Raw genomic sequence first — 12,679 nt, 5'->3', positions numbered from 1 at the left:
TTTTTCTGAGAAATTAAGCTTTGCTGCTTTTGTGTAACTTTGGGTTTCACCAACATTGTAAATAAACATTAAGGGTGTTTATGAAACATAATTGAAATTGCCCATTTAGTTACTAAACTCACAGAAAAATGCATATAAGTGGAAGCCTATCTGGAATTGGGGTGTGAGTGGGTAGGCGATACCAAGACAGGCCTTGTTCTCATCCGGAGAAACAGTGTGTCATGTTTCTCATGAAGCATAGTGACTAGATGGTTCGTTTGTGGATTTTCCACAAAACCATTGTGTGCTGGGTTTTCTTTTATGGGAAATCCACACGTTACCATGTGAATTCATGAATAGATTTCATGTTGTTTCATGAAACTAAGCCTAAAGCAGCTGCCCTGATGCAGAAGCATTCACGCCATACATACCCATAGGAATACTGTGGAATTTTGTCACCTAGAGGTCCCTTTTGGTGTTTCCAATGAGATCACCCCCGCACCAGTGGGTCGCCAGTGTTTCATGTCAGTGTGTGCTCTAGTGTTATTGTGCTTCCATCAGGTGTGTGACACAAAAGGCTTGTGGAGAGCAGAATCAACAACCTCTGCATAATTCAAGCAGTTGCTTTTTGAGAAGGTGTTAAAGTTCACAGTTAGCCATAGTTTCGCAAATGTCACTGAAAAGTAAGAGTGGCTTGGCTTTGGGCCCCAATTAGAGAAGGTCCGCAGGAGTCATGGCCCAGTGAGACACAGGTGCCAGGCTGCGTAGATTGAAACAGAAAAGTGAGCCTTTTGGGTAAAACACTGAGGTAAACCTTCACTGGAAATGCGCCAAAAGAGTATATTATAGTCAAATAGATAGTCTTTTTTTTTTTTTTTACTCACTCAGTTTAATCCTTTCATTACCATTGTGATTATGCGAAGGCACAATGGATTATCGCCAACTAGAGGTATGGGCACGATAAGAACAAATATAGAACACCCACGCTGCCAGGTGGCGCTGCAAAGAAAGGTCAAGGGGGAGGGATCCTGAGAGGAGTGGTGTGAGAAATATATCTGTACCAGTACAGAGGGATAGGCCAACAGGTGATATATGTTTCAGTAAGATTGGATTTTTAGCATTTATAGCAATGGTTATCAACTTTACTGCAGGGATGGAACGTAAGTCACAGAATATTGAGGTTGTGGTGGCAGCTGCATAGAGGTATTTGGGTGTGTGAGTCTTGACATGAGAAGAGTTACAGGGTGTGTTAAATGGTGGTGTCCCATTCTTTAATGGAGTGTCTATGTTTTTCCCCCGTGTTCCCACCATAAATCCAGAGAATGCCAGACTTTGATGACAAAATTTGCCCACAAAAGCTTATTTAACGCGTCAAATAGTATTATATGACATGTATCTTTTTTCACACGCAAAGACCCAAACGGCATTCAATGTGCCTCACCCTAATAATTTGGTCTATTTTCACCTCTTACAATTTTACCTACTGTTCTAACTTGGTGGTGCACATGTAGCTTATAACCTGTTTTTGGCAGGAATCAAGGTAAGACCTAGATGCAGACACGTCAAATTGATAATTATTTAATATTCCAACAGGGGCAGGCAATAGACAGGTCAAGGCAGGGGTCAGTAAACCAGAGGTGGGGCAACGGTACCGGACGGCAGGCAGGTTCAGTGTAGGCAGAGGTCAACAATCCAGAGGTGGGGCAAAGGTACAGGTCGGCAGGCAGAGTGGTCAGGCAGGCGGGCTCAGAGTCAGGACAGGCAAGGGTCAAAACCAGGAGGGTGCAAAAAAGAGCAACAGGGGAAACCCAGGCGCTGAGAACAAAAATGCTGGTTAACCTGACATACAAGACAAACTGGCAATGGACAAACAGAGAACACAGGTATAAATGCACAGCGGATAATGGGGTAGATGGGTGACACCTGGAGGGGGGTGGAGACAATCACAAGGACAGGTGAAACAGATCAAGGTGTGAAGGTTTAGAGAAATGTAATTATTTAATATTGTAAGAGCATTGTCTGTTTATATGCCCCCTTTATTTATCCTACGGTTCTGACTTGTTGTATAGGGAGTACACTGTAAGAATGGCCCATGTTCTGAATTCTGTCGCTGTACATTTCAAAAGTGCTGAACAAATAGTTATGTTGACTACGTCTGTCGTCACTCACTCATTAACGTCTTAATCGAAATTACGGATTGCCTCTTATCGTCCCCTTATGCCATAGTTTGTACATCTCAATTGTCAGTAGAAACCACATTTGTTTAAGCAAGTCAGCCATATTTTTTTTTAAGGCGGTAAATGAGGCTGAATGAACTGTTTCGCTACAAGACAAGGCTCCGCTGATAGCCAGGTGTAGCAGTGGTAAGGTGTTGGGACTCTGCTATTGGGACTCTGCTGTTGGGATAGATTTATGTAGGCCCTAACAGTTTATAGGTACCGTTTGTCACCGTTGTAGTGAAATTCATGTATTGTTAAGTGTTGTGTTGTGTAGTGGCTTTGCTGGCATGCATCCCATATGTACTTTTTTTGCCCGACCAAGATTTACATGCTAAAATCGCCACAGGTCCTCTCCATTGAATAGTAGGCTAATGTTAGTGGTTGCTTTGCAATGGTTGCATATAGCCATTGATTCCTTCCAAACGACTCAATGATGAATGATACGTTTTATCTATAATTTCTCTTCATTATATGACAAGGATTAAAAAGGATTTGCCAGTAGATTGTCGACTTGATTCATGATGACTGCTAGCTAAGACTTTGAAAGTAAGATGTTGACATGATCAGTCCAATCAAAGCTACTGTACATATAACGGGATTTGCCGTAATTTTATCTGTGGCCAATGACCTTGAGCCTTCTTGGAAGGGCACTTGTAATATAACTCTATGGCAGGACCCAAAGGGCTGAAATGTTGGATGTCTACTCTTAATAAGGACATAAACTCGGCGATGACATACTGTCCCCATGAGTGACAGAACACAGCCAATCACGGTGCAATGCTCCTATTTTCTGCTGGCTCGCATCACCACCACAGAAAGCACTGAGCTAGGCTGAAACACCTGCATTTTGGAGCTGCCATACTCAAGAAAACAAAAACTATATGTGACACATATTAATGCCAAAATAACATACAAAACAGGCAAGCCCCCCAAATATATATATATGTATGTGTGTATATAATTTGTATTGCTAAAAATATGTGGCTCAAAACAGGTTGGGCTTTAAAAAAAAAGAAAAGTGGTGAATGTTGTTTGATGGTATGGTGTTTTTTTGTTTTGTTTTTTTCGACCAAAGTATAAGGGAGTTGTACTCCAGTCTAATAGCTAGCGGTAATGCAACATTTATTGTATGCCAACCGCCGGTAAACCTCATCGAAGAAGAAAAAGAAGGCGGCGCTCCGTAGTTTTGATACTCCTGGCCAACTTCCGATTCTGGTACAACACCCAAGGAGAACGAAGACGGGCGAAACAACGCGAAGGTATTTTATAAAAATAAGCGTTTTATTTATCAGATTGAACAGCACACATGTTGGTGTGTTCAACTTGTAGCCAAATAAAACTCTTTGGTAACATTCATTTTGGTTTAGCTATCCAGTTCTGCGACGGTAGTTAAATAGCTAACTAAGCCACACTTGAAATGGCTGTCTAACTTGGCTAGCTAGTTAAGAACTGTTAGAACTGGCTAACCATGCTGTGTTTTGTTTCAGTTCGCGCCGCAGACGTGTTTGTCTTAGTTATTACGCAACTGTTACTAATCAATTGGCTAGTTTACTAGCTAGATGTGCTAGTTATTTTTGCCAGCCGAACTAACGTTAGTTAGCGCTAGTTAGCTACAATGCGAGGTATACGGGGTATAATCATGAGTGCACACCGTAGCAAACAGTTGCAAAACATTTCGCAACGAAAACGAGATTCTATTGGACATATTCACATAGGTCAGTTTCGTCCCGTTTTCTTCTGTGTATACACCGCAGTTAGCCACTACAGTGGAATGTTTTGGCTCTTGCTTTATGCTTATCACATTCTTCTCAGAACAGAAGATAATAAGCTCAGCCACACGCTTCTCTAGTGACTAGAGTCACACCTGACAATCCAGCTGATGCCTTCACAAAATATGTTAGCCATTAGATTGTATAGCACGCCTAAATCTTATAGTTTAAAGCTGTTAAATAAAAAAACTATTGTTTACTAAATACAACCTAGCTAGGTATAGAATCTTACATAATCTATTGTTTAGTTGTCAGCTGGTTAGTCACTTGTTTAGCTAAATTCACTTGTACATTTTCTTTATAGATGGCTAGATTGCTGACAAGACTGCGATACTAGTATCAACGGATAAATATCAATGCTATGAGTTGCATTTTTAGAAGTCTGTTCTTTCAGGTAGGCTATGGCTCGCGGGCAGCAGAAGATTCAATCCCAGCAAAAGAACGCCAAGGCGGCGGCTGCTAAGAAGAAGGGAGCGGCAGCAGACCAGAAGACTGCAGCCAAGGCAGCACTTGTCCACACCTGTCCCGTCTGCCGGGTGAGTGTTAGTGGTTGGTACTTTATTTGCCTTTAGTAGGCAGGGTTAGGGCTGTTACGGTGACTGTATTACCGCCACACCAGCGGTCACGAGTCATGACGGCAGGCAAATTGCACGTGACCGTTTAGTCACTAATTAGGCTTCTCCAAGCTCTGATGCTACTGCTAGTTATTAGTAGCCTACCACACTTGCTAACTGCCTGGTACTCAGCACTCTGTTGTCCCTCTAATTACTCTGATATCAATGCAAATGTAATCAAATCTAATCAAACACTTCATGAGAGCTCATGTTGCGCAACATTTCTATAGGCTATGCAATTACTTATGAAAACATAGTGATGGCCTTTATTAAAAAGAGGAGGATCCCATCAGCTTTCTATAGGCTAGGCCTACTATATTTATTTCTCAACATTCCTAATATTAAGCACAATACTTCTCTTTACAACAGGAGTATAGCCTACATGGCTGGCATGAAAATGAACCACGGGAAAAGCGTCCTCCATTCGCTATTTAAGTGCATAGATTACATATTTTTTCCGCTGCCCATGTTTCGAGACCGGGGTCCATTCTAAATCAAAACAAATTTCACACATTATTTAGTGTGTGTATATATAAAGACAAGATTAAATCACAAATAGGGAATGATATATTATCACTTGATGGAATGATGCCCAGCTTTTTCAAATCATTGTTGCACACCTCATGTAGCCTAGCCCATAGGCCTATATGTTTTGATAAGGTTCGTATCACAACTGAAGTGGCCAAATAACTTCTTAAAATGAAGCACACTGGCGTACATACGCAACTCATGAGTTTCAAGTTTGGGGAAGATAATTTTCACCATAACACACCTGTGGTCACTTGAGTTGTGTTTTCCTGCTAATGAAACATTTGCACTTATAGCCTACAGCGCATTGCAGCGCTTATAATGTGAAGAAATAGCCTAATAGTTTCAACATTTTAAGCTAAAAGTTCTCATCTGTTGTGTCAGGCTCATTGCTTAAAACAGTTTTTTTAATACTAGTGGTTGCATTAACCTCTCTAGGGTATGTGGGACGAAATCGTCCCACCTACTCAACAGCCAGTGGAATCCCGTGGCGCGATATTCAAATACCTTAGAAATGCTATTACTTCAATTTCTCAAACATATGACTATTTTACACCATTTTAAAGACAACTCTCGTTAATCTAACCACACTGTCCGATTTCAAAAAGGCTTTACAACGAAAGCAAAACATTAAATTATATCAGCAGAGTACCCAGCCAGAAATAATCAGACACCCATTTTTCAAGCTAGCATATGTCACATAAACCCAAACCACAGCTAAATGCAGCACTAACCTTTGATGATCTTCATCAGATGACACTCCTAGGACATTGTTATACAATACATGCATGTTTTGTTCAATCAAGTTCATATTTATATCAAAAACCAGCTTTTTACATTAGCATGTGACGTTCAGAACTAGCATACCCACCGCAAACTTCCGGTGAATTTACTAAATTACTCACGATAAACGTTCACAAAAAAACATAACAATTATTTTAAGAATTATAGATACAGAACTCCTTTATGCAATCGCTATGTTCGATTTTTAAAATAGCTTTTCGGCAAAAGCACATTTTGCAATATTCTGAGTAGATAGCTCGCCATCACGGGCTAGCTATTTTGACACCCACCAAGTTTGGCACTCACCAAACTCAGATTTACTATAAGAAAAATTGGATTACCTTTGCTGTTCTTCGTCAGAATGCACTCCCAGGACTTCTACTTCAATAACAAATGTTGGTTTGGTTCAAAATAATCCATAGTTATGTTCAAATATCCTCTGTTTTGTTCGTGCGTTCAATACACTATCCGAAGGGTGACGCGCCCAGCGCGTATCGTGACAAAATAATTCAAAATATTCCATTACCGTACTTCGAAGCATGTCAACCGCTGTTTAAAATCAATTTTTATGCGATTTTTCTCGTAAAAAAACGATAATATTCCAACCGGGAAACCCTGTTTTCGTTCAAAGACTGAAAATCTAAAATGGACTCTTCACGTGTACCCCCGTCTCATTGTTCTCAGATCGACCACTTACCAAATGCGCTACTGTTTTTCAGCCATGGCCTGCAAAGTCATCATTCAACATTCTGCCGCCTTCTGAGAGCCTATGGGAGCCGTAGGAAGTGTCACGTTACAGCAGAGATCCTCAGTTTTCAATAAAGAGAGTGTAGAAGGCCAAGAAATGGTCAGAGAGGGCACTTCCTGTACAGAATCTTCTCAGGTTTTTGCCTGCCATATGAGTTCTGTTATACTCACAGACACCATTCAAACAGTTTTAGAAACTTTAGGGTGTTTTCTATCCAAATCAAACAATTCTATGCATATTCTAGTTTCTGGGCAGTAGTAATAACCAGATTAAATCGGGTACGTTATTTATCCGGCCGTGCAAATACTGCCCCCTACCCTAGAGCGGTTAATTTGGGATCTATCGCATCCCACAACTGTCCCAGACTTTGTTTGGAATGTTTATTTCTTGCATAGAATAGGTCAACTTTTGTACTATTTGTGGTTGTAGATTGATATAGGCTAGTGCTTTTGCTGTTCGTTAGGCCTACTCATCTTGTTGGCTGGCGAAAAGTAAATGTGGACAGTTTTTTTCACAAAATCTTCAATATCCTCAGAAATGGATAAGGATGTGCACAGTTGTATCCCCGATGTGTCTGTCTTCACTTTTAGCCTGTAAGAAAGACCCGATCCTCTGACGGAGCCATGTGAGTGAGAGGTGCTTCGGCACCCAGCCGGGAGAAGGGAATTGTAATTATTATATTCAGCCCAAGACCACGCGGCCACTGGCCGCAGAAGGCATGGATTTTTTCGGGGGCATTATGGCCACATGGGATGCCACTGGGAAATTCGAGGCATTATCAAGTGCTTGCCAAATTGTGAATGAGAGACTGATGAAGTGTGTACAACCTGCACAAAAAACAAAGCAGAGCTCATGCCTTTTATGCAACTTTTTTCAAATCATCCTTAGTCGCATCATACAGCCTTAGATTGTATTAAAAATCAAAATATATAACGCCCAACATGGGTATCACAACAAATATTACACAAATAACTCTAAATTAAGCATATAGGAGTACCTGTTTCTTTTTTAACCACTCAACACAGAATATGCGCACTCCCTCAAAATGTTTGGGAACATATTCTTTCTATTTTATTCAGCTATGTTTAATTGTTGTTCATACTGTAAAATAATATAAAATAATTCCATGCAATTCTAAGCAAATCTTGTCTGCTAAATTACTACTAGTGTAGCCCACAGCCATATGGCATAGCCAGATCAGGGCTTAACATAAGGACAACTCAGTGTATGCTATTCTGTTCTTCTGAAATGGACTACATTTTCTTCATGTCGTGTTTCTTTAGACCTGTCTAAAATTGATTTATTGTGAAGGTGTAGGCTATATTACATGGATTTATTAGACTTTTTAAAGTGTAGATGTTCCAAAGGTCTGCATCAGTGGCTTGTATGCTATGCGTGGAAGCCACTGATGCTAAATGTGTTTATGTTAACAGTCAATTACTGTGAGACCGCCAGTTATTTGCTTGACAATCGCCAACTGACAATTTCATGACAGCCACAGCCCTATGCACACCTGTTTTGGTGATTTCAGGTATATCATCAAATAAATCGCAGCATGTTTTTGGGTTCATTTAGTAGTTTTTACCAGATTTTTAAGTACATAACCATGAATGTTGAGTACATAACCATGAATGTTGAAAGTTACATTTGTCCAAAACTTAAGTTGCTGCTTCTGTTTTTTTTCAACATGCACCGTATAAACTGTACACTCACCAATAACCCTGTTGTTTTGATAAATAACTGATATCGATTAGGGTGGAAATCAGGTTGTACGTGCTGTTGAAGTTATTAACACAACTAAAAAAAAACACATGGAAACTGGAGATGTTTTTTACATCACTGGTTAGAGAACAACCCGCAGAAGACAGTCGGCTACATTTTTAAGGGATGCAATTTCATTTGGGGGGGGCGCCAAAATGAAAAGAGATACGCAAGACTTATTTGTCAATCACTCGTCGATATCACGTTGAAATCAATTGCGCGAGAGGGGGAGATGAGGTGGCACGTCCTGTTAAAACTAGCCTGGCTCAACCATCACAGTATCTGGAAATAATGTGTACATCACTGGTTAGAGGACAATTTTGTAGAAGACGCCTAACTACATTTTTAAGCGTTGAATTTTTAGTCAAGTGTGTCGCCAACGTGGTAAGTAACGCAACACTAACAAAAATCGCTTCCATCGATATCCCGCTGAAATCAATAGAACAGGGGATATACGTTTTGGGTGTAGTGTTTGAACTAACACTATTCAAAGGCCACACGTAGACTTGGAATAACCTATAAATGGTCGGTTAGATGAGCACTTGAAGGCTTATATCTATATTTTTGAATGTTGGATGTTGATTTCGGGAGGCTTCCATCATGGAAAAGGGACCAGACCACTTTTGTTAGTTAACCTAAACGAATCACGACCCTCTATAGAATAACAACAGTTGACTGCTATTTAACCTGTTATGGCTAGGGGGCAGTATTTTCACGGCCGGATAAAAAACGTACCCGATTTAATCTGATTATTACTCCTGCCCAGAAACTAGAATATGCATATAATTATTAGCTTTGGATAGAAAACACTCCAAAGTTTCTAAAACTGTTTGAATTGTGTCTGTGAGTATAACAGAACTCATTTGGCAGGCCAAAACCTGAGAAGATTCCATGCAGGAAGTGCCCTGTCTGACAATTTCTTGGCCTTCTTGATTATCTCTATCCATTACAGGGGATCTCTGCTGTTACGTGACACTTCCTACGGCTCCCATGGGCTCTCAGAAGGCGGCAAAAAGCTGAATTGTGGCTTTGCAGGCTCTGGCTGAAAAAAAAGTAGCGCGTTTGGATAGTGGCTGGTCACAGTACTGTGACACTCATGCTCGTGCCCGAGTCGACCCCATGCTTTATTTTCGTCTGTTTACCTAAACGCAGATTCCCGGTCGGAATATTATCGCTTTTTTACGAGAAAAATGGCATAAAAATTGATTTTAAACAGCGGTTGACATGCTTCGAAGTACGGTAATGGAATATTTAGAAATCTTTTGTCACGAAATGCGCCATGCTCGTGACCCTTATTTACACTTCGTATAGTGTCTTGAACGCACAAACAAAACGCCGCTATTTGGATATAACAATGGATTATTTTGAACCAAACCAACATTTGTTATTGAAGTAGCAGTCCTGGGAGTGCATTCTGACGAAGAACACCAAAGGTAATCAAACTTTTCTAATAGTAAATCTGACTTTGGTCAGGGCTAAACTTGGTGGGTGTCTAAATAGCTAGCCGTGATGGCTGGGCTATCTACTCAGAATATTGCAAAATGTGCTTTCACCGAAAAGCAATTTTAAAATCGGACACCTCGATTGCACAAAGGAGTTCTGTATCTATAATTCTTAAAATAATTATGTTTTTTGTGAACGTTTATCGTGAGTAATTTAGTAAATTCACCGGAGGTTTGCGGGGGTATGCTAGTTCTGAACGTCACATGCTAATGTAAAAAGCTGGTTTTTGATACAAATATGAACTTGATTGAACAAAACATGCATGTATTGTATAACATAATGTCCTAGGTGTGTCATCTGATGAAGATCATCAAAGGTTAGTGCTGCATTTAGCTGTGGTTTTGTTTTTTGTGACATTATATGCTAGCTTGAAAAATGGGTGTCTGATTATTTCTGGCTGGGTACTCTGCTGACAATCTAATGTTTTGCTTTCGCTGTAAAGCTTTTTTGAAATCGGACAGTGTGGTTAGATAAAGGAGAGTCTTGTCTTTAAAATGCTGTGAAATAGTAATATGTTTGAAAAATGGAAGTTTTTGTATTTTTGAGGAATTTGTAATTCGCGCCACGCCTATCATTGGATATTGGAGCAGGTGTTCCGCTAGCGGAACGTCTAGATGTAAGATTAAGTAATAGTTTGACTGTCAAATCCATGTATTGGTGTGTGGCCACTGACTTTTATGGAGAGACCACCTCAAATGTTCTGTGACATTTCCTGGGAATTTTATTAACTCCGCGTTCTATGTTCTGCGCATCCCTGCGCTTGGAAAAATCAATGGTACCAAACCTAAGATATTGATCTGTTTAAAACAATCAATCTTATGTCATCGTGATGTCTATAAACTTTTAGACTAACATCACCAATCTGAGGTAAAAATCTAGTTTAATTCCACTAAGTTTTATAGGGTGAAAATGCAAGCTTGTGTAAGGTAGTAACACAAACTGTCCGCATTAGGGAAATTTGCGCCATAGACAATTTACTATGGCAAAATAATTTAACATGTCAATTTAAGATGATTGTATTTGTTGCCTACTCACAAAGTATTACCAAAAGTACATATATTTCAGGGGACATAACACTGAGACCCCTGGACATGGGTGGGGGAATATTTGTGTGATGACCTAAAATAGGGGCAGAAGCTCACCAGCACCAGCATTCTCTCCAACCAGCCCTGAAGGTCAGAGTCATTTAACCATTTAGAGAGTTGAACAAATGCCTGGCACTCTAGACTAGAGCCTCCATAGTCTGTGCAGCAACCTGAACATTTCACCTGCCTACCTTTAGGTCTCTCTCAGTGCAGTCCAGTGTACTGGCCTGTGTGATGTGTAGTAGTTTGATGCATCTTATTGCTTCTTGTTTGTCACCTGAAAATTCAGTCTCAGCCAATGATTAATATCCTCCATTCCTTACCTGACCCTTACAGACGCAGATGCCGGATCCGAAGACATTCAAACAGCACTTTGAGAGCAAGCATCCCAAGTCCCCAATGCCACCAGAGCTGGTTGATGTTGAGGCTTAAAACGATCACACACACACAATGGACCTGCAGCTGGGGTAAGATGCTCTCATCATTCAGACTTGCAGTATACATGTCAGCAGCAAACTCTTGCCCTACTGTGTGCTTCAGTTATATGTTGTATGGCTCAATATGTGGAAATGTTGTCACTCATTGTCTTTCATGTTGTGATTCACAGATACACGATTTGAACACTGCGGCTGGTATAAGGGCGTCAAGGGACATAACTCTGAGACCCCTGGACATGGGTGGGGGAATATTTGTGTGAAGACCTAAAATGGGGGCAGAAGCTCACCAGCACCCCATCTTATATGTCCAACCACCCCTGAACGTCAGACTCTATTGAAACACCCATCTTACTTCTATGAGCCCACTCTACGTACATCCCATTTCCCTATGCTGCTTCCTTCACTTAATTCCTGTTTCAATAACATCTAGACTAATTTACAAGTATACAAGTTTCATTACTTTTTTTGCTACTTTTTCTCACCTGTGTACTGCTGTCCTACGTTTGCCCCCAACTCTTTTCTATACCTCCTCCCATACATTCTTGTTCAGATGTTCTTGATCATTTCTGCTTTCTTTGAGAATGGTGTCATGGTGGAATGCATTTCATATAAGGTCAAGACCGAGCCTGGTTCTGCCTATATAAAGGCCCTGGTTGAAACAAGGCCAAATCCTGTAAGTAGTTTTGGTCTGTGTATGCAAAGATCACTTTTGATAATCCATGTTGTAACATAATTTTTATTTTTTTGCCTTTTCCATTTCCAATATATAGATAGATAGATGGATAGAGAAAAGCATTCCTCTGCCTATTTGATCCATTCTGAAGGAAAGCAGTGAGTAAGTTTTGTATGTTGTGTGAGAGGTTATGTATGCCTTGTAATCCAACCAGAAAATCGGGACTTCCGAATGCAAGTTAAACGCAATTCCATCTATACTGATACCAGACAAATGCGTACTTAACTGTTTTCTAATGTATTTCCAATATACTGCAAGGCTATGTAGCTGAATAGGGGTGACACTGTCTAGGATAGGCTTGTCTTAGTTTCTGGAGGTCTGTGTTCACTGGCACTTACTCTCACTTCTGCATCAAATCAACCTCTTTCAATAAATATTATATACTGAGCATAAATATGAATGTAACAATTTCAACGACTTTACTGAGTTTCAGTTCATATAAGGAAATGATAAATCAATTCATTAGGCCTTAATCTATGGATTTCACATTACTGGATGAGGGCACAGCCAGCCTGGTAGG

General features: G+C 40.3%; 1 protein-coding gene across 1 annotated transcript; it reads left to right on the top strand.

The window, feature by feature from the left end:
- The first annotated feature begins 3,340 nt into the window (after positions 1-3,340).
- Positions 3,341-12,553, top strand: LOC106588458 (zinc finger protein 706). Its single transcript, XM_014177490.2, has 4 exons — positions 3,341-3,457; positions 4,362-4,503; positions 11,326-11,456; positions 11,597-12,553. The coding sequence occupies exons 2-3, from the start codon at positions 4,369-4,371 to the stop codon at positions 11,419-11,421; spliced, it is 231 nt and encodes a 76-aa protein (XP_014032965.1). The 5' UTR covers positions 3,341-3,457; positions 4,362-4,368; the 3' UTR covers positions 11,422-11,456; positions 11,597-12,553.
- Positions 12,554-12,679: the final 126 nt, after the last annotated feature.

The sequence above is a fragment of the Salmo salar genome, chromosome ssa27 (assembly GCF_905237065.1).
Source record: "Salmo salar chromosome ssa27, Ssal_v3.1, whole genome shotgun sequence".
Taxonomy (NCBI): Eukaryota; Metazoa; Chordata; class Actinopteri; order Salmoniformes; family Salmonidae; genus Salmo; species Salmo salar.
Note: the sequence above shows the minus strand (reverse complement) of the source record. Positions and strands in the feature narration are given on the sequence as shown.

What these genes read in the sequence shown, in the direction of transcription:
- LOC106588458 (XM_014177490.2), top strand. Translation starts at nt 4,369, where the DNA reads ATGGCTCGCGGGCAGCAGAAGATTCAATCCCAGCAAAAGAACGCCAAG. An exon ending in ACACCTGTCCCGTCTGCCGG is followed by an intron (nt 4,504 to 11,325) that starts GTGAGTGTTAGT and finishes TGACCCTTACAG; the next exon opens with ACGCAGATGCCGGATCCGAA.